Source organism: Branchiostoma lanceolatum, chromosome 19 (genome assembly GCF_035083965.1).
Source record: "Branchiostoma lanceolatum isolate klBraLanc5 chromosome 19, klBraLanc5.hap2, whole genome shotgun sequence".
In the NCBI taxonomy this organism is placed as follows: Eukaryota; Metazoa; Chordata; class Leptocardii; order Amphioxiformes; family Branchiostomatidae; genus Branchiostoma; species Branchiostoma lanceolatum.
Window position 1 is genome coordinate 816,234 of NC_089740.1, and position 22,661 is coordinate 838,894.

General features: G+C 40.7%; 1 protein-coding gene across 2 annotated transcripts in view; it reads left to right on the top strand.

Moving 5' to 3' along the window:
* The window catches only part of LOC136425711 (kinesin-like protein KIF23), a 79,494-nt gene that overhangs the window by 30,544 nt on the left and 26,289 nt on the right, over window positions 1-22,661 (top strand). Inside the window, exons 9-15 of one of the 2 annotated variants that reach the window (XM_066414644.1) lie at window positions 994-1,032; window positions 6,862-7,096; window positions 7,347-7,449; window positions 8,855-8,934; window positions 13,722-13,841; window positions 14,674-14,770; window positions 22,039-22,089. In XM_066414644.1, coding sequence (XP_066270741.1) covers window positions 994-1,032; window positions 6,862-7,096; window positions 7,347-7,449; window positions 8,855-8,934; window positions 13,722-13,841; window positions 14,674-14,770; window positions 22,039-22,089 — 725 coding nt within the window. The remainder of the gene's footprint in view (window positions 1-993; window positions 1,033-6,861; window positions 7,097-7,346; window positions 7,450-8,854; window positions 8,935-13,721; window positions 13,842-14,673; window positions 14,771-22,038; window positions 22,090-22,661) is intronic. The other variant, XM_066414645.1, reaches the window with a different exon arrangement.

Consider the following 22,661-nt stretch of genomic DNA (forward strand, 5'->3'; position numbering starts at 1 on the left):
TAACCTGCTTCCTGTTGAATACTATTAGTTTTATTATTACATTTAGATTAGTTTCATCAGGAGTGTCAAGTTACAATGTTGGAAATACATCCTCAGGACTCCTTTTGATGTTTATGATACTGAAGTGCAACAGTAACAAGTATCTATTTTTACTTGTTTCTACACATACCATCATGTCCCCCCGGTACATCACTCGTATATGGTACTGTCTGTACCTAGTATGTACCTGATAGGCACCTAGCATTTAAGATATAGTTCTTTTATTCTGCTCTTAGGCCACGCCAATTTGATTTGTTGCTTCTTGGAATAGCCTGTCCTGTTTTTTCCGTTTTGAAAGAAAAACACACAATTTTACTCTCTATTCATTTGTAAAACTCAATAGCCACCAAAATAGATTATAAAGGCCTGCACATAACTAAAAAGTGTGGTCACATTGATCATAAGTTCTAATTTTTCATTTATTAAAACTATTTCTCAATATCAATCCATATATTACATGGCAAAAGGTAATTTTGTTACTGAAATTAAAGTTCTAGTAGTATCCAGTATTAGATTATACTGCTGCGGGGTTCCCGGACGAAAGGCACTTTACATGACTTTCCTCACTCCACCCAGGTGTAGAAATGGGTACACTGTTCTCTGTACGTGGCACTGTTGAAATAGGTTATGAAAAAAGAGTGCAGTGTCACGTCGTCCTTGTCTGTCCTTTTAAAAAAAGAAGAAAAAAAAGAAAGGACTGCATTGCATAAAATGAGCCATACAAAGCCGAAACTTGAATAATAGTAATACTCTTATGTTATGTTAACCCTTATCTTTACTCAAGATTGTATGGAATTTTTTTTTTCGCCCAGTCGCTCTGGAAAAATCTGAGAAGCCGCACAAATAAAATTGGTGTGGCCTTAACTCAATATTAACTTCCATGTCCTTTTCTATCCACTGATTATATTCACTTTATCTAAAATCCTAAAAGATGCAGTAATTTTTCTTCCACAGAGCACCATTCAAATTTCAGAGTGATGATGGAAATGGCATGTGAGTATTGCACCGTGTTGGTGCAGATGTGTCCCTTTGTTTGCCTCTCCCTGCTGCTTCTGCTAACACATTGTTACAGCTGCTGGCTTGTGTTCAGACCTGATGCATATAGCACAATGATTTCATGCTTGTCTGTTTGTATGTACATGTGTTCATGATTGATGTTACATGAGCAATTCATTCAGCTGTGCTAAAAGTAAAAGTTAATTGTACTGTTTGATTTTATTCTCGCTGTCAGTAGGGCTCGGAATCAAATTTTGTGGGTGCACAACATAAAGTCAGAAAGAACATTAGGAAATACTCAAATAATAATTAGTTAGTAGAATTTCTCAACTGTAAAACAACTACAGTCAAACTTGGTAAAGTGACCTCCTCCCAGGGTGACTGCCTTTTCTCCATTCCTTAAATTTCCCCATAGACACAAGCATTAAATCGACCACTACATGCAAGTCTTGACTACTGCAACAACGACCACCTAGGTTTAGTGACCACATGTTTTATTACATTTACATTCTCAGTAAAACAATGGTGCAATTTACCAGTATGTGGCCGCTGTAAACTTTTTTTGCAATAACTGGCAGGAAATTGTGGTAACTTTTCTAATTTGCATATTTTCATATTTGGTTGTTTTCAATGCAAGAAATTGGTTGTTCAACTGGAAGCAATCAGTAAAACTTATATCATCAGCAACCAAGACTTTGATTTCTGAAAATCATTAAGATTTTTTTAAACTGCCCTCATAAAAATGAGCTGATGTTAGGAAATCAAGTGCCGACCTTGAATGAATTTTTGTAGTGACTGTGTTTGTGAATAGTTGTTCATCAATTTTCAACCGTAGAAAGTTGATTTTTCTATTGCTTTGAGCCCAAAATTGACTTGGATCTTCAGCAATTATCCCATAGGAAAATCATTTTTTATTTTTTTTATTAAACAACAGAAGAATAAACAGGACACAGAGGTGATGCACTCTGGCTGTATCTAATATCAAACATCACCTCTGAAAATAAAAATTGAGACCATGTCATCAAAGAAGCCGTGCGTTGCTTTGCACATGTCAATCAAATTGACACCTGCGGCTCACCGCCGAAACTACAAATTCACTGCCATTTCTTACTTTGGACTGTCGGGAGTATTAAACATAAGGAAGGCCGTCGGCCTTTCAGGCTGCGGGCGTGTCTTGAACAGTTCAAAGACGTGCCAGACGCGTATGAGCTCCGCCCAGCTCCAGCTGGCATGCATAATGACACGAGAAAACACGCGCATCACAACACGTTTTACACGGCTTTCCACCGTGTTTCCATCGAGAATGCCCCACGTTTCCACCGAGAATGCCCCGGTTATCCCCCCGCGTTTCCACTGAGAATCAACTGGCTTTCCCCCGCGTTTCCACCGAGAATCAACCGGCTTTCCACCGCGTTTCCACCGAGAATCAACCAGCTTTCCACCGCGTTTCCACCGAGAATCAACCAGCTTTCCACCGCGTTTCCACCGAGAATCAACCAGCTTTCCACCGCGTTTCCACCGAGAATCAACCAGCTTTCCCCCACGTTTCCACCGAGAATCAACCAGCTTTCCCCCACGTTTCCACCGAGAATCCCCCGGGTTTCCACCGCGTCTAGATGGGAAGATAATCGAGATCTGTACTGTGCCCCCAGGCCTTTTTTTTCTCATTTTTTTTATAAATGCCTTTAAAATGATTTTATTGAGGATTTTTTAAACCAAAAAACCATACATTTGTTCCTCCTTTGCCCTGGAATTATATACAAATTGACCTGAAATTTGCAATGAGGGTACATTGAAATGATATTCAAAGAACCTCATACGATTTTGGGGGGTATTTTGGGGAGATGATTGGCTTTTTTCCTCATATGACCATATATGTTGTTGCCATATATGGTCACATCTTTATTCCTAGTATAGCCAGGTGGGCTAATTCGGTCAGCCAATGAGAGAGTGCCTTTAACAGAACCACGACCTGATTGGTTGAAATAGTCAATTCAATTACATGTAGGAGCACTAATCTGCCAGGTGCACACAGGTACACCTTTACTGCCTCCTGCCCTTGTTACCTTCGCCGAGAAGGTTATGCAGAGGGTAGCGTTTGTTTGTTTGTCTGTTTGTAGTGGCACAGCATAACTCGAGGATGCCTTGATGGATTGTCTTGGTATTTGGTATGTTGGTAGGTTTTGATGAGACCTAAAAACGATTAGATTTTGGGCCCCCTAGCGGCTTCTTACGGTACTGCAGCGGAACTTCCTGTTTTGATATCTCGTGTTCTGGACATGTTATGGAACTCATTTTTGAGTGGTAGATAGATCTTTGGACAGAGAGTAAGTGGTGTGGGTTTGGACCCCCTAGCTGCTTTTTTGGAACTGCAGGAGCAGGTTTTGCGTCTGACTTTGAAAGGGAATAACTCAAGAAGGGCTTGATGGATGGTAATGATTTTTGGTAGGTAGATAGCTTGAGTGATGATGTACATGATTAGACACTTCTTATGTATGCAAATCAGTATCTAATTTGCATAATTAATGAGGAAAGTTTATACAGCCGCCAAATTCCATGATAGGACTCTGAAACATGTGACATATGTAACTGAGGAAGAGAGAAATATTAATTGATATGAACTATGCAAATGAAGACCTCATTTGCATAATTAATGAGAAAATACTATAACAAGATGGTCTTGATGGATGGTCATGATTTTTGGTATGTGGATAGCTTGTGTGATGCTTAGTATGATTTGACAATAATTATACAAATTAGATTCTAATTTGCATAATTAATGAGGCAACTTTAAAAATCCGCTTTGTTCCATGATATGACTATTCAAATTGTAACTGAGGAAGAGAGGACTGTTAATAGATAGAAAATATGCAAATGTCGGCCTAATTTGCATACTTAATTGGTGTGAATGGGTACCTGACTTCGCTTGGGGAAGGTCGTATTGAGGTCACCTGGTGGCGCCGAACGGCAGCCGCACAGACCCTTGCGACTGTTCCACGTAGTACAAGTGTGGACAAAGTATGTGTGTGCATGTTGTGTATTATATGAAACCTGTAAACCCTGTATCAATTCAGCGCTAGAAAGGCTGTCATTGCGGGTAATTTCTGACCAATAAAAACCATTATTATTAATGAGTAACTTCCATTATTCCACACTGGCAAATGACGGGAATTTCATACATTTAATACTTTTTTTGGAGTTAGGTGAATGTGAACATCGTTGAATCAAATTATGCTAATAAGGGCGTCCTTTGCATAATTGATGATAAATATTAGCATAACATTCTTTGTTAAGCTTATAATTTGTTAAGCTCATACTTTGGACATGTTAAATTTTAAGACAATCAACTGGTATGATTTATAATTGATGAGAAACACAGAAATACGTCAGTCATAAAGGTTAAAATCATTTGTCGAAGGTATGAGGTCGTGGAACTCTAGTGTTGTTAATGGTGTCCTACTTAGTTATGTGCATTTGAGAAGGCTCAAAATCCATGCCTTCATTAAGAAAACATTTCTTGTGGTGTTTTTTCCACATAAATGTATTGCTCTATATTATTTTCACTTACACCAGGAGTATGCAAAGGCTCATATCCCTACAAATGGTTGTGTATCCATTCTTTAGCAATATTCTTTGTGTCAGCGTTACTGTACAGGTCACGAAATATGCATCAGAAATTTGCGGTACGTTTAGCAGAAATTTGTGAAACTTTTGCAAAATCTGAGTTGGTTCTGAAAAACTGTTGGCTTTGTTATTCAAAATTGTCTGGAGTCGGATTCCGGAAAATCTTCCGCAGATGATCTAACGTTAGATCTTCAGCAAGATTCTTTTTGTTTACATTCTGAAATTTGCATGATACGTTTTGGTCCGTGCATTGCTGGAAGAGTCCATTCTTGTATGAGGGGGATATTTTTAAAAATTCAATTTTGAGCTTGGTTGATTATCAAAAAGCTCCAGGTTTTTTGGTGGAGGTGTTTTTTGAATGGTCCAGTATGAATATGGGTGCCTGGAAGAGCACAGCCATGCATAGGGTTTCAAACTGGGAGAGATCTGACTGGACTGGAATGGGCCATACATGTTGTATTTGCTCGTGCAAATGTTGCCTTTCAAGTTTCGTCTGTTTTCTCTTTCCTAGTGTTTCTGACTAACAATGCACCAGCCGGATGATTGCACCAAAATCGCTGACAAATGGGTGGTGCAGTTAAGCGGATTCTAATGTAATAGGAATAGTATCATTCAATGAATATAAACATTTGAAACAAATACACACTCTTCTGATGTTATTTAACATTGCCCCCTGTGACATGCACCATTCCCCATGCAATAGATGGGAACCACGTGACCCATGTCATGGCTAAGCCAATCACATTGCTAGGTTCCTCTCCCGTCACCCACATCTCGCGAGAAGTTGCGAGATTTCAATAAGGGCTGACATTAGCGATAACTAAATGTTTGCGTCTTTTCCGTCGCAAAGTTCGTGATTTATGGAAGGTTTTAGATAGTTAAGAACAAAACAGAGGATGTACATATGAACAGAAGTGCTATTCATTTTTACAAGTCCGGAACCGGTTCTCAGCGTTTCGGTTTTTTTTGGATTTGAACCGAAACGTTTTACAAGTCCGGAACCAGTCCGGCCAAACCGGTCCGCACCACTAGTCAGATATCAAATTACATTGTAACATTTTGCAACCGAACAGCATTTTGTATCTTGGGCCCACAGCAGAAAGAGCCAGTTCAGGTAGACAGGCCAGGTAGACAGCCCAGCCATTTCCGCAATTTTTTTAATCAAAAATAACAATAAAAATTCGCCAAAAATCATCATTTCAAAATATAAACATGCATAATCCTCGATGTATTACTATCATGTACATTCCTGCAAAGTAATATTCATTTGATAAACATTGAAGTACAAGCCAAGGAGAGCCTTTTATCTTAAGAATGGGCGTGGCCTAATAACTCTTGATGACGTAATCATGACATCATACCAATTTGCATAAATTATCACCTTGCTATAACGTACTACCTTGAAAAAATTAAGGTTGAGGAAGGTTTATAAAGGGTTTTTTCAATAACATCCCAAAACTCCTCAGCCACACTTCAGTTGTACATACAGTAATTTTTTTCCTAGAACTCTCATCCTAAAATTATGGACATACATGTACCATTAGCTTGCAGTAGATAATCCTACACAAATATTTAGGTTTGCCAGTGCACCCACAGTCAGGAATTATGTGCACAGTTGATGGTCCTATTTAGGTTCACTAAGGTGCTTATCAGGCACACAGTATTTCCATCCCTGGTCAATGGGAAAATTGCTACTAGTAGGTTGACTATGACATCTTTGATGAATGAAAATTTGATTAACAAAATCAGACAAATTTGTTCTCTTGCCAGCTTTTCTTGTAGTTCTGTTTCCCTCTATTTTTTTTCTTCTTACCTTTCTTGGATGCTGATTGTTTGTATTCTATTTTTTCTGTATTGATCTAAGGCCATCATTAACTATTAACAGTCTGAAGAAAAATGTTTGCTTTTATACTGATGATGTTTATGAACTGATGGTTAGGCAGTTGCTGTTTACTAATGTATGCTCCAGTTCCGCTAAAATTATGCAGAACATGTGCGTGTAGATATTACATAATGTAGATGTGTTGGGATGGAAGTTCACAACTACATGTGTCTGCACCATTCGCATATGTCAGTACTTGAAAATGGTATTGACCAAGGTCCCCAAAAGTTATTTAGGACCACATGGAAAATTAACAGGCTCCAGTATAACCTGAGTTGATAATTGTTCTTCTAATGTGAGTAATATTGTCTGTCTGACAGAGCACCCCAGTCTAAGATCTTGCGGGAAGACATGAATCACAACATGTATGTCTATGGTGCTACCGAAGTGGAGGTGAAGAACCCAGAGGAGGCCTGTGAACAACTTATCAAGGGGCAGAAGCGTCGACGAGTTGCACACACCCAGCTGAACATGGCATCTAGCAGGAGCCACAGTGTGTTTCTTATCCGAGTGGCACAGGCTCCATTAGACCCAGAAGGGGAGGAAGTGCTTCAGGTGAGTGTATAGCAGCCCTGCTACTTCTGGACGTCTTAATTAGATTTCAGCTATTGTTGCTCACCACCCTGGCCTGGGGTGGAGTTCATAGAACACGATGCTGACATTGTTGAAATGGCTTTTGGAATTTTCCCTGTACCGTACATGTATGTATATTTTAGTCTGATAGCATGGCCCAAGATACAGCAGTAAGCCTGTTCTAGTTTTCTGTATGATGGCTTAAGGTGTTTTGTTGTCCCACCTGCACTAGGATAAAAGCCAGGTGTGTGTTAGTCAGCTTGCCCTGGTGGACCTGGCTGGCAGTGAGAGGACCAATCGAACCAAGAACACTGGGGATAGGCTACGGGAGGCCAGTAAGTTCTCAAAAATATTCTCCTGATTTACAGTTGCAGTTTTTTATTAACATTCAATTCAAATCAAAATTGGATTTTCATTGATAACGGGAGGGCTTGCAGTTCCGACATACCCCTAATTCCGAAGTAGTTTGAAAAATTATTCTTACAGACCTACACGTATGTATGGTTCTTCACATTTCATTGATACGAATAGAAGTGGACTAAGCTTCTTTGTTGAAAACTGCAAAGTCACAACATATGTTCAAGTTCGTGAGCTCTGACAACTGAAAAACATGTTTGAATTTACCCCTTCCTTTGAAGTTGACAAACGAACTGTTTGTGAACATGGCCTTCAACTCTGCTGAATTACTCAGTGTAGAATATGGAATATATATTCCAGGATAACACCACATATACAAGAAATGATTTACAAAAACCCATACCTGTATGTTGCTAGCATCTTTATTCTTAAATAATTCGATCTGAAACGACGTGCCTTGTTTGCAACGTCTCCGTGTTCCGACATATTTATCGATCACATGATTCGATTTCAATGTGACCACAAACATGAATGGCAAGGAGGCGTCGACGATACTTGAAATGTTGTAAGCACAGCAGCAATCGGTGGAATGAATAGATTGAGTTTGTGACAGAAAAACAGTTGTAGAGTATTTCAGTGTTATTTTGCGTGCTTTAATTGCTACGCTTTGTCCAGCAATCACCTCGTATTTGCATGGTTTGGTATAAGGACATACCTTTTGTGATGGAACATTCCTTACTCCTATGTACGAAAAACAACCGTCGCTTCTGCGGGCTGTAAGTCTCCTGCGCACAGCACTGAACATGTGAGAAATGCACACCTGTGAAGCTTTAATTTCAGTTATGAGTATATCTGAAGATATATTACATGGGTTCAGTGTCACACGCACCTTTGCAAAGGGACTGTGTGTTTGCTTAGAACATATGTCGGAATCTGGAACCCCCTGTTAGAAGTTACACTAAGACTAGAGAACCATAAAATTATGCACAGAGAAGTATGATTTCTTTTTTAAAATTATGTTTTCTGTTCTGCTGAATAGTTCAATTGGTGCCAAAAATTAATGAAAGCCTTAACACTTAATAACAGTGTATGTAGATATCTTACATTATTGTCATATATTAAAAAGTGAGAACATTGTATAAAACAACACAGTACAACATTTTCCACTTCACTGCTGGGATGATACTGGGATAACACTAATGGTCTCAGGACGATTCAACTTAAGTACATGTCACTTGTTGCATACACCTGTTGTATTACATGATATTAGATTTTTGTTTTAACTTTCTGCTGCCTATCTCTGTAACCAGTAGAGTAGGGTGCCAGACGGTTACTTCATTGTGCTAATGGTTAAGAACGTCTGCTTTGTTTGGAACTGTGCAGGTAATATCAATGCTTCCCTGATGGTGTTGAGAACTTGTATTGAGATCCTGAGGGAAAATCAGACGACTATATCCAACAGGGTAAGTCAGACACTAAAACATGTCTATTGTTTGAATGTATTTTTTTCCATTGTTTTTGGCATGGCACAACAGATCCTGTACAACAATTTGTAATGTGACATTGCTACAGTACTGTAAGTGTAACTACATTTGTAGACGACCTGCAACTGTTAAGAAAATCAGACTTATGTCACTAAGCATAGCTCGAAATTCATTTTTGGGAATAGATACACTGGTGCACCTAACCAAAAAATTCAGGTGCACAGAAGGAATTTTGGATGCACAGCATAAAATGAAGTGGAATGTCAGAAAAACATATTTACAAACCCTGCTGCCTCTTTAAAGAGCTTTGCCCTGAAATTCCATCTTTCCTCAATAAAATTCCACCTTTCCTCAATAGCCTACAAAGCTGTCTTACGTTAGGTGCACTGGTCAAAAAGTAAAAAACTAGGTGCACGACTCCAATTTTGGGTGCACCTTTGTGCACCAGCAGTCTTTCAAGCCCTGTCAAAATTATTATGGTAGCCTAAGGCGACACCCATTTAATTTCTTGGTTAACATTTTTTTTTAAATTCTTTAAATAGCAAAAAAAATCAAATCATGAAAACAGAAGGCTGGGGTGAAAACTTGCACCTGACCATGTTCACACCCTGAAACTGAGTGCACCAAAGTACAGAGTCTGACTTTCCTCTGAGATTTTGTTTTCATGTTGATTTTGGAATTTAACAGTTTTTCAAAAAATCCGTAAACCAAGAAATTAGATTGGTGTGGCCTAAAGGAGTACAGCAAAATGGCAAAAATGAAATATGAAATCACTTTTTATGTGATGTTGGACGAAAAATTATATGTACTAATAGTAATAATAATAGAGCCAAAGAACTAATTATTTGACTCTATTTTCATTACCCATAATTTTTCCTCCAATATCACATTTTGACCCCTAGATTGAAAGGTAAAGCATGCCTGTAATACTACCGTAAAATTCCTATTTACGTATGCACCCTTCCTAACGTACGCACCCCTGATTAATAAAAATTCGATTATACCACGATTGCAGGCCTGACTCAGTGAGTTCAAACGTTCAGGGGAAAAACCCTCCTAACGTACGCACCCCCTCTCCAGCATTTCTGTGGATAGTTAAGAGGTTGACATGATCATCCATGTTTACCGACTTAAAGGGTTACTGAGAAAATGTTTCTGGGTAGAAAATATCAAACAATTTAACTATATGTATTATTCATTCTTTATTACTGATTGATTGTGTGGTAGTATTCCACACTTCATTTGCATGAAGATGTACCATACTCTCATGCTGATATGCAATTTTTCCGAGGAAGAACCCCTCCTAACATACGCACCCCGACTTTGGCGTCGGCCTGGAGCACCTGCTTGCAACTTGAAAAGTTTTAAAAGTGCGTACGTAAATAGGGATTTTACGGTATGTATTATTTGGAATAGCCCACACCACCCTCCTGAGAGCCCAGATGGTCCGATTCTATGGTACATGTATCTGTGGCTGCTTGGCCAATCAGGATGCTTGCATGTATGTTGATGACATGACCATGGCGTGTTTCCCCGGGTGCACCATGGAAAGTGTAAAGACAATTTTCCTGACCGATGTACATGTACATGTAACTTGATATTTCAGTGGCGTCTGCACAGGGAGGAAAATACAAAAATGTATGTTGGGGGAACACAAAAAAATCAAGCTGAAACCCTGTAGTTTTCTATCATAGAAGTGTCACTAAACATTAGTCTACCAGCAAATTTGCCATCAAAATGCAGGAAATACGTAGCATTACAGATGGTAAAGATTTTCCTCAGGGAGCATACCTCTGAATCAACTAGATTTGCCGCACTTCCAGTGAAAAATATTGTTCGGAGGACATCGCCCCCAATAAATCAAGCTGAAAGCCCAAGTGTATGTTTTCACTTTAAGAGCAAAATTTGCCCCTCAAATTCCTAATGCAGGAAACTGTGCTTGAGCGGGTTCAGATTTTCACATTTTCCAGGGGGAGCATGTCCTAGACCAGGACTGTCTTCAGGACCCGTCCCTCTGTCCCTGGGCAGAAATTTACTTGGGATGGAAAAAAATGTAATCCCGTCTGTAACAAAAATCTGAACTTGATGACATAAAAATATATTTTCGTAAGCCTAAAATAATAATTTCAAAATTGACAACACAGGCTTCCAAATTCCAATTTGATTTTTGCCTACTTCTTTGCAATGCCCTAATTATCAACCATGGTTATTTAATGCCATCCAAGGCATGCGAGAACCGGCCCGAGATCGGAAATGCTTGCTACTGAAAATGGCAGGGCAAGTCCAGACCGTTTGATAAACGAGGGGTAGATTATCGATGCATGACTTTCGCTCTCATGATGTACTCCCACACCCCATGAGAGCTATAGATGCTGACACCATTCAGTAAATCGCAGAGTGCCACAAGTTCTTTTTGTTCTTGCTTATGTCGGTAAAATGATAGAATCTATGACTTACAGTAAGTTGGGCCACTAGGGAGGTGGGTAGCATGTACGCTGCTTGTTTTGACATTTTTACAATGTTATATATGTTGGGTGCATTGGATGACTTCAGGGCAGGTCTATGGATGATATACAGTAGATTCCGCATATCTGTATAACCCATTTGTCAGCCCAAATTATACGACTCCCCGAACTATACGACTGTCCGAACTAGCGATATTGACGTCCCGAAGGAGGGGAGGGGGGGCGAATTGGATTTTGGGCAAGACACACAATTACACTAACGATATCGCAACTTTATTTTGCAAAATTTGAATCAAAGTACAATCCGACCTTATCGTCGATCTTAACGTCACCATATTGGATTAAATACGCGATCCATTTTGTTCAGATAAGCCCGAACTGCGTGGGAAACTCCTGCCAAATAAAAAACTCCCGCCGCATGTTGATCACGTGAAATCTTACAGTCAACCAATCAGAGCACAGGTTTTTATGACGTAAACCAATCAGCGCATAGAAAAATGCATATCAATGAGTAAACATAGATGGCCGCCCAGCGTCACCAGACCTTCGTCGCTTTTTTTCTTTCTGAAATCGCGACGTAAAATACGATTCATCTACGCTACATAAGCAGGATTTTCACGGGGAAAGAATGTAAGGAATAGGTTCTCCGTCGAATACGGCCACAAATAACTGTAAATCGCGGCAAAATACAGCGTAGAGGCTCAAATGCTCCGACAAAAATCGTGTTTTTCTTTTCGTATTTTTGTTCACTTTCGTCGCTTGAGTCTTGAAAAACAGGTTTTTAATGAGATCACCGTATGTCAAAGGCACCGATATCGATTGTTTGCAAGCATGACAATAGCGAGTAACAAAAGAATGTGATTGTTAAACGGTAGACGGCGTCCCCACTCCCGAAACAACAATTCAAATCCAAAATTTAGCCAGTAGTTGTGGGTCATTTTACGATAAAATCGGACAAGATTCTATACAATACCCCGAACTTTACGATTATGGGCTATACAGATATTCATTGTTTTTACAATTGAGTGAATGGTAAATGGTTTGGTGTTTTGGAATTCTATACAGAAAGACGAAATATACAGAAAAAAGGTATACAAATAATTGGCATATACTGTAAATGTATGTGGCCACAGAGTTGGGCATAGTTGCCATGGTGGTTGACAGTGGTAAGCGTCAGATGAGTTCAGAGGATTTATTGTTGGCATGGTCGATAGTAATTTCTTCGTGTGAAAATGGAAGTTGTTTGTCGATATTTCCTGCAATCTCTTTTAGAGGGGGTGGAGCTAAGCTTACCAAAATGTACATAAAGGCACTGTTTTGCTGTGCTAGTGGACTTTTCCATGCCCTGTCTACAGTATTGTTCATTGACTTCTGTACTTGTAGAAGGACCCGAAATTCATTGGACTTATTTAATGGCAGTGTAGCTTTGCAGGACGTGACATTCAACTGCAGTAAGGTTTGAATGAGTGCTGTCCTGCTTGTGCTTAGCCGTCAGCTCTTCAAAATTCAAACAGAGGACGGGAGCATGGTTGTGTTATACTAATTACTATACATGTGTACAATGTACTTGAAAAGTTTTGACGGTACTGCAGTCTTTCATTCATACTAGTCGGTAAAGCAACTTTCATGACGGTGCAAATATGGTCAAGAATTATTTTCTGCTGGTTGATAAAGGTTTGCCTGTACTTGATAAAGGTTTGCCCCTCCCCTCCCTTTCGTGAGCGCATTTTGTGCCCGTGTCAGGCCTCGGGCTCTCCCCACCCAACCAACTGAGTGGGATGGAAGTAACTTTCACTGGCCCTGACGTGGACCCACCTAGAATTGTCTCACCTCAAGCGAAAATTCAAGCTGAAACGCTTGCTTACATTTTTCACTAATGAGATGTCATCAAATATTGCTACTTATCAAGCAGCAAAATTTGCCCCTCAAAATGAAGAAAACAGTATTTCAGCAAGATTTCAACATGCCCCCGGACCTCCAAAGCATTGTTGCGCGCTTCGGCGCTCGACATGTTGATCAATCTGTCAGCAATATCTTGCTTCCCCAGACATTCTTTCTTGGTATATTAATGTGTATGATTGTAAAATTTGACATTTCAAAATTGTTTTTTTTTTTTTCAAAAAGTCTCCAGTGACTTAAATCTGAATGATCCGTTTTTTTGGATGCTCACTGGAAATCCTTGGGATAAATCATAAACATGTTAGTTATGTAAGTTAGTAGCAATCTTATGCTGACCATGTAAGAGAGCAGTGAATGCCAGTGAAATGTCTCAGTGTATGTTGCTGTTCTGTTCCTCTGTAGATAGTACCATACCGGGACTCAAAGGTGACACATTTGTTCAAGAACTACTTTGAAGGAGAAGGAAAAGTACGCATGGTGATTTGTGTGAACCCCAGTGCCAGTGACTACGAGGAAACTATAGTAAGTGTTAGGACATTTATGTATGCCATTGTTAGCTTGCTTTAAAGGCATCCAGAGCATTTTATGTGGCTTGAAAACAGAAAATATTCTAGTTGCTATTATCTTTATGAAATTGACATTTAATGCCACTGTTTACCACACTTGCGTGATAGTTACATGCTAAAAGTGTTTGAAAGCCGCACGAAATAAGCTGCACAGTGATCCCTTTAGTTTCACGCGCCTAGTGTAATTAGACTGAAACAGAATGCAACCCGTTTTTCGTCGGTAATGGACCGTTCCTGTCGAACACCATATAGAATCCCCTGTGCTACTGTAAATTCATCTAATACTGCGGTTGGTAATTTTAGCGGTTGGTGGGGAAAGGGAGTACAGTAGTTCACTGCATGTAATCTTAACGGTGGGAACAAACATCACTTACAGTCACAAATGTTAGTACAGTGTAATCAAATTTTTGTGATGATGAAATTTTAGTGGTTGACTAGAGACCTTTAAAGTAGCCAAGATTAAGTTACAGTTAACAAATCAAGAATTACAGTATTTGGAACACCTCCGTCAAGAACAGCGCTAGTACATTGTAGTAGGACAGAAATGCCAAGCAGGGTACGTATATCTGTGACGGATTTCTCACTGCATTGGCTAGACACACCTAAGGATGCCTTTCGGTGCACCCCTAAATTATACAATTACTGTATTTTTTTTTAACAGGGAGGCTAATTTCCAGCCCTCTTCTTCCATAACCATGTACATTTGTATACCTGCATGATATATTTGTAACTGTGCAGTACATTCTACTTGTATGTTGTGTACAGTCCTGACTGAATTTGTTCTGTAGCATGTTATGAGGTTTGCTGAGCTGACTCAGGAGGTGGAAATCACCCGGCAGAAGGAGGTTAGGTTCGACACAGGTCTCACACCAGGCCGCCGCAAAGGTAAAAAATACATCTCACAGTTTTGTACTGTTATACCAGTTAAAGATTGATGCCTTGCTTGCTTGGTTAAAACATCTTCATATGGGAGCTTGGATTGCTTGTAGTGGTAAGAAAATATCATTTACCTTGTTTGACAATGTACTTGATGGTACTGAGTTTTGTAGGTAAGTTGGATGTTTCTTAAAGACCAACCCTGAACTATAAAACCACCCAATAAATTCAGCTAACGTAAACTCCCAGACCTTAGTCTGCTTTTGAATGCCGTGGTGTTCACATCAGTGGAGGGCTCGCTGGCTAAGACAGTTTACCAAGTATTGAAGTTTGATACGAGGGGTGATCAAAAAGTCCTCGGCCTCACCTAGAAGCGATGGGTGTAACTTCCATTCTTGGGTATAACTGTATACTACGACATCTTAAGACACTGCCCACAGAAATGCAAATTTTCATATTCATTAAGTAGCGCGCGGCGCCCCTTGAAAATCAGCAGGTGTGAAGAAAATCACAAAATGGTGGCACAGAAGTTCGTGCTGTTATCAAATATCTAACGAAAAAAAGGTATGACACCCAGGAAAATCCACGAAGACATGGCCAAGACACTTGGTGAGGACTCCCCTTCTTCTTCTCACCGTAAAGAAGTGGGTTGCTAACTTCAAACGAGGCAAGAAGAGCGTGAAAGACGACCCAAGGTCGGGACGCCCCAAAACAGCCACCTCGGAGAATGAAGTTGAGGCCATCCATCGCATGATAATGGATAATGAATGACAGACGAGTGACCATCCGACATATAGAGCATTCATTGGGCATCAGTTATGGCTCAGTTCAAAATGTTTTTCCAACATCTTGGGGATGAGCAAGCTGTCTGCAAGATGGGTACCCCGAATGTTGACCAGCCATCAGATGCTGAACAGGTTGGAAGTTTCCAGGACACTTTTGGCCCGTTTCCAGTCTAATCCGGCCAACTTCCTCAAGAGATCTGTGACCCAAGATGAGACGTGGGTTCACCACTTTGATCCAGTCAAAAGAACAGAGTAAAGAACGGACAAAGAAGGGGTCGCAGCCACCCAAGAAGTTCAAGCGCGTGGCATCGGTCGGCAAGGTGATGGCCTCAGATCAATTCAGCCTTGTCACGAAGTTGTAGAGTAGGAGGCTAATTTCAAAAAGTAACAGGCGGGCCACGTAGTGGCCCTAGGCGAGCCACGAAGTGGCTCGCGGGGGGTGGGCACGGGAGGGGGTTTCCCCCCTCCCGTAGGGGGGGTCTGGGGGGCCTCCCCCTGAAAAATTTTTAAATTGAGACCCCCCTAAACATGGGTTTTGGTGTATTTTGGGTAACTTTTATGTGCATTTTAAAACTTACTTTTGTAACAGAAATTTACCATATTTTGTAAATTCTCTAAGAATCCATTTATGTTCACAATCGGCTGTGAGTTTTATTTCAATGGGCCTTAGAAAAAACGTTTTTCTGACTACTGTCATGAAATAAATAGGGTCAGTAGAAACTTTTTTCCTTTACATTTAGGAGACCCAACATTTACCAGTATTCCAACATGTTCTTTGACAAAGCAAAACTGAAATGTATCAGGACATTGGTATTTTCAAAGCAAAAGGTTGTCAACATAAATGGGACTTTTGATCAGTGACTCTGATTATCATCTTCAAAAGTTCATGTCACTTTTTCGATATATTGAAACAGAAATGAGTAGAAGCAAGGACATTAGTAGAAGTACATGTTCATGTAAGAACATTTTGGAAAATGATTCTACAATGTTTTCATCACTCAGATGTCAAAAAAGGGTCAGCAGGTTTTCCTAGGGTCAGTGGGGTATACGTAACTGGAAACATAATTTCCCTTAGGCCTTACAGTTACACACAAAAATAGACGTGACAGAAGGGCGCTGACCCCATCTTGAGCGGGTCGCTACACCTATCAGTGAAGCTACTATCATATATCAGTGAAGCTCGTCCTGTTCAACACATTATCAGTTATAATTGTCTGTCAAATTCCCTAGAAAATGATGTAAGCCGGCCTGGGAAATGCTTAGAAATAACAGGAGAAACCTCACCCCTCCCCTTTGTAAACATCAAACCTTTTCGCCCTTCCTGCGTATTACTTCCTGTGTTCCAAATTCCAAAGGAGGTGCTCTATTACCTCCTTGCGATTCCTGATTTAACACGCTCTATTAGCAAATCCTCCGTGTTATGGATTTTAGGCATGGTGGTCACACGTTTTCCTGGGACAGAAAAAAATCGGCAGGCATGTTTACGGCAAACATGTTTGGAGGGGAACTTCTGTGAGTCCATATATGGTTAATATATGCAAAGCTTCCCGGGCTTTGGTACAGTTTCCATGGCAGCGATGTCAATCAAAGACCGGCCTTTACCGGCCGTCAAAGAAGCCGTCAAAGAAACAAGACTTTAAAACTCCGCCCTCTGCCCTGGCTGCACGTGCACAGGCAAAGGACACCCGATCCCAGCGGCACAGGGACGTCAGCCAATGTAAACAATGTTACACACATCAGAAAAGGCAGTTTTCAATCCCAGAAGATCACGGAAGCTATCAGAAAAATGCCAGACGTTTATCTACAGAATTGGCCGGAGGAATTTGTAACGGAGACTACTGGAGTTATGCTTCTATTTTTTGAAATTCTAAACCAAAAAGTAGCCGGCTCGAAATTGTAAGTAGGCGGCGAAAACAGCCGGCTGCCGGTTACTTTTGACAAGGCTGGGGCCTCTGTGTTCTGGGACAGCGAGGGAGTCATCATGATTGACTACTTGCAAAAGGGTCAAACCATCAATGGAGAGTACTATGCTTCAGAACTGTGACAGCTAAAAGCAGCAATCAAAGAGAAAAGGAGAGGAAAGCTCCGAGCTGGCGTGCTGTTGCTCCAGGACAATGCACCTGTTCACACAGCACAGGTGTCAGTGGCAGCAGCAACCCAATATGGCTTTGAACTCTTACCCCACCCTCCCTATTCACCTGACCTGGCTCCGTTGGACTTCTACCTGTTTCCTAAACTGAAGTCCCACTTACGTGGTCACCGTTTCGAGACTGATGATGACGTCATCCATGCTGTTGAGGCCTATCTATATAGAGGCCCAAGATGCAACCTACTTCCAGCAGGGGGTAGCAATGCTGGAACATCGCTGGACCAAGTGTATTGAAGTCAGAGGAGACTATGTTGAAAAATAGTGCAAGAAAAATTTTTGTTCAACAACGTTTTTTGAGAGAGGCCGAGGACTTTTTGATCACCCCTCGTACTTCAGCACACGTTTCAAATGTAGAAAATGATTATCAAAGTATAGTTGCACATAGACAAGTCATCACTCTCTGTTTTCTAGCAAAGAGAAAGGAGCATATCCATAGGGCAAGTGAGCTTTGTAGACGTAACTTTAGTAGGCTTGAGACAGGTAAAGTATGGTCCACCCTGTCAAATGCCTTTGTGAAATCTGTAGTAATTGTGTTATTGTTCCGTGCTTGTCAGCTGTTTTAGTGGTTGATTACATCTACAAGTACAAGACAGTTTGTTGTTGAATGCTTGGGAAGGCATCCAAACTGGTTCCGGTCAATGTTGGACTTAATATCTGTATATAGTTGTTTTGAAATGAAAGTTTTGGCTACCTTTGCCAGGGATATGGGTCGTAGCTCGCTGATGATGGGGGTTCCGTTTTAGGCAGGGGCACGATATTTGCCTGTCTCCATTGATCAGGGACGAACCCTTCCTACAGTGAGGCGTTCTGTATGGATGCTATTGGATCTCATAGGCAAGGTGCTTGATGACTATATTGGGAATACCGTCCGGACCTGCGGCCTTCTTCACTTTAACGTGCTATAACTTGCTGTACACTTCCCATGGTTGGATCTCTTCCAAATGCCTTGCTGGGAGGAATGTAGGCAGCCTGGAATTGTCCAGTGGATCCAACGAGCAAGTTACCGTGCACAGTGCTTCGCATTAGCAGTAGCCTTGTTGTCCCCTGGTGGCAGAGTGAGTCCTGTTGTGTTGGTCATGGCCTTGATCTGCTGGTACCACTTTGATGGATTTTCTTTCTTCATGACTTTTACTTTATCTTTGTAGAAGTTCTTCTTTACCTTTCTGATTTCTTGCTGCACTTCGTTGCGGAGTGACTTGTACCTGCCATGTTCATGGGCGTTAAAACCCTGTTGTCACTGTTGCATAAGGCTTTTGATCTTAGAACTGATCCATTGTTTGTCGTAAGAATAAAGTTTAATAGTCTTTGTATGGAAATACTGGTCAATCTTCATGTGCATTGTCTGGTGAAAGGCGTTAGTCTTGGATTGCACACTTGTTTCTGACAGAACTTCGGTCCATTGGTGACTAATCAACCATCGGCCGAAGGATCTGATGCTGGAGTCGGGCATGGGTCTAACGACTTTTGACCTTGTCTCGGCGGTTTTGACCTGAGATTTGGGCTGTAGGCTTAGAATGTTGTGGTCGCTGGAGCCCAGGGGTGGTAGCAAAGACAGTCGGAGGTGTAGGAGATAGTAACTGTAGACCACATAGTGAGAAGGACATCTGTTACTGATTAGTTTGTAATAAAGAGCAGGGACCCAGTGTCCCTGTAATCATTCTTGACCGGGAAGCCATAGTGTGAGCATCTATCATTTCCTACACTGGTGGTTACTATCTCCTACAGAGGTACATGGATCCAAGCGCATTATAAGGTTGGTCATAACTAAGTCAAGGGGGCGTCCAGTCTTGTAGGTACATCTAAGACTTGCTTGAGCTGGTTGCCATGACAGAGGTCTTGGACGTCGGTATGATTGAAATCCCCGACAATACATATTCCAGCATTAGGAGCTGCCGATCGTAGGTATCAACCACGGTACACAGGTGTTCAACCAAGGCTCCGGTATGTGGGGATCCCGGTGGGATGTACACGACACAGACTGATATGCGGGGCATTTCCAGAGGAAGGCGAGCAGGGCGTGTTTTAATCCACAGGCATTCAAGATTATTTGGTACAGTGGTATCAATAGCAGTAGCATATATGTGCGGCTTTGAGAAAAGATGGAAGCCATCTGTTTCCCATTGTGCATCTTTTCTGGCAACTCTGCATCAAATCAAGTTTCAGAGACGATAGCGATGTGAACGTTATCTGCGTATAAGGAAACTTGAAATTCATCCATCTTATTACAAATTGACCGGGCATTACATACCAGACTGTAGCCAATGGTGGATCTTCGTTTCTGATTACATTGATTACACTAATGGTGACGCCTTGATTTGCATGTGAACGAAGTATCAGACTTTTGAAATGGCCCAAGACTGTGGAGATCTTAATAAGTAATCTGTATCTCCCTGCCATTGTCCCCCGTGGTCTGGTAAGCATCTTAATACCCCGATGTTGCATAGACTTTCCTTAGTCTGGATATCAGTCCGGGGGGGCCCCACGTCTGAGGTTTCGGAGAAAATCCATGGAATACAGACGGATGCTGAGCGAGGCCATTAATCCCAGTGGTCGGCACGCAGTCATCGTATGTGCCAGTCGATTTGTACCCCGACAGTTCTCCTCAGTACAGTAGTAGTTGTCTGGGGCGCTCCCAGTCCAGTGTGAATCCAAACCTGACGTGCGCTGATGTCGTGGTGCTGGCTTTCTGTTTGCAAGACGTCTTGGGTCATATGCAAATTGCATTCTTCTGCACTTAAGAATCCGCGCCATGCACTCGACGAGCTCTCCTGTCAGACTTGTTTACCGGTAATTTATCTGTATTTTGGCTTTTATTTGCTGATTTATCTTTGAAGTTTGTTCCCCAGACATGCCTGAGAGTATCCACTCAAACAGAGAGCAGTGGCGCAGCAGGAGTCCCACTTCCTTGTGTGTAAACTGGAAACTGCTGTACGTTCTGGTCACACGTGGACTTTCACAGTGTGAAACGGGTCTAAATCACATTTTAGGGTTCTCTCACACACAAACTAAGGAAGCCAGGTCACTGAGACACAATACCTGTATCAGGGCTCAAAATGCCACCTGCATTCGCAGTTTAGAACAAGGGGAAATTTGGGTTGTTCTAGTAGTTTGGATATCTACTAGGGGTGGATACCGGTTCAGCTTAAAGGAAAGCTACACAAAAAATTGAAAATCCTTCTATGCTATGCTTAATATATTCCAAAGTTGAATTCTTACTTCAATTTGTTTCACATAAGTCCGTCATAGTTCTAGGATTTTCCACAGTTTGCAACTTATGCCGTGCTGACGCCTTCTCGCCTGATTGAATTATGTGACGTCAGTGTTTCAAATTTTTCACCTGATGATTGAATTTTAGAACACTGACGTCATATAATACAATCATCAGGTGAAAAATTTGAAACACTGACGTCATATAATTCAATTATCAGGTGAGAAGGCGTCAGCACGGCATAAGTTGCAAACTGTGGAAAATCCTAGAACTATGACGGACTTATGTGAAACAACTTGAAGTAAGAATTTAACTTTGGAATATATTAAGCATAGCATAGAATCATTTTCAATTTTTTTGTGTAGCTTTCCTTTAATAAGGTCCAAGTCCAGCTTTAGGTCCAGAGATTTAGGTTCAGGTCCAGACCTGAACCTGGACCTGATCCTGTCTAGTTGACATGTTTTGTTTTATTAAACCAATATTAAGCATAGCGAATTAAGACTGACATGCATGACTGTAAAAGTTTCTTGGTGAGAAGACTTTTAAGGCAAACCAGTATTTAATATTTGAATGTTGCACTTATTTTACATTGTATATGCCTTTTCTTCTCAAAGGTCTGTGATAAAACTACCTTGTAGTAAGGGTGATGTATATGGCCAGCCTTGATTTTGGAAAAGGGGTGGTCTGTTTTATGAAGAGCAGCTTGGTAAAGATGGCTTTGATCCAATTGTTTGCTTGCACACTCAGAGACAATGTACAGTCGATACGGTGCCATATATATCACCCTAGTACTACAAAATAGTTTTATCATGGGCCAGTGCTTGAAAAGTTTGATTGTACCAAACTATATACAGTATTTTGTTTACCTAGATGTCTAACCTTCACAAACGTGACAGAGAGTAACGGTCACTCTTTGTCATTCAGCATATGGTAGTGATTGAACCACCTGCTGCATACTGCAATAAACCGCTTGCAGTCTTTGCCCCAAAACTAGGCAGTGCGCTATCTAAAATGTGTGAAACAAAATACTGTGAGGTGGCACAACTGTGCAATCAGTTCTTTTGATATGGGTCATGGAGCCACCATGTTTTTTTAAGGCCGTTTCTTTATGTGCAGCTTTTGTCTTTATTTTCAGCAAACCAGATGTATAGAGAAGCTCTGGAGAACTTTGAGAGAGGAGAACAAGGTTAGTCAGCAGGATACAACTACGATGAATGATCTGTAGCACCTTGGACAGGGAGCACTTAACCACTAACAATATGCTAAATCAACTTAACATGGAGACCGTATCACAACACCACTGAAATATTGTTAATTATCAACAAAAGTGATGCATTTGTTTTTAGTTTATTGAAGTCCACCTTATCAAGAAGTACATGTATATGATGACAAGATCTAACAATTTGCTTCACTTGACAACTTTTGCATGTACTATTTGAAGTAATGCTGAGGATACTGATTCCAACAGTGGTGCAAGAGGATGTGTGAAGTTCAATGTAAAGAACATGATGTACATGTATAACAATAACAATGAACTTAATTGCATATTCATGCCCGACATGGGCTAAATGCATTAGTGCTATACAAAATTTATATTCCATCAAAATCTACAGAATCTCTATTCTCTTCTGACTTGAAACATTTGTACGCAATTTCACATAGTTTTTCAATTATAGTTAACTTTTTAGATGATATACACGTGAATAATTCATTATTTATGTAGGATGCGCATATTTCTTGTCTAGATGTATGGAACTT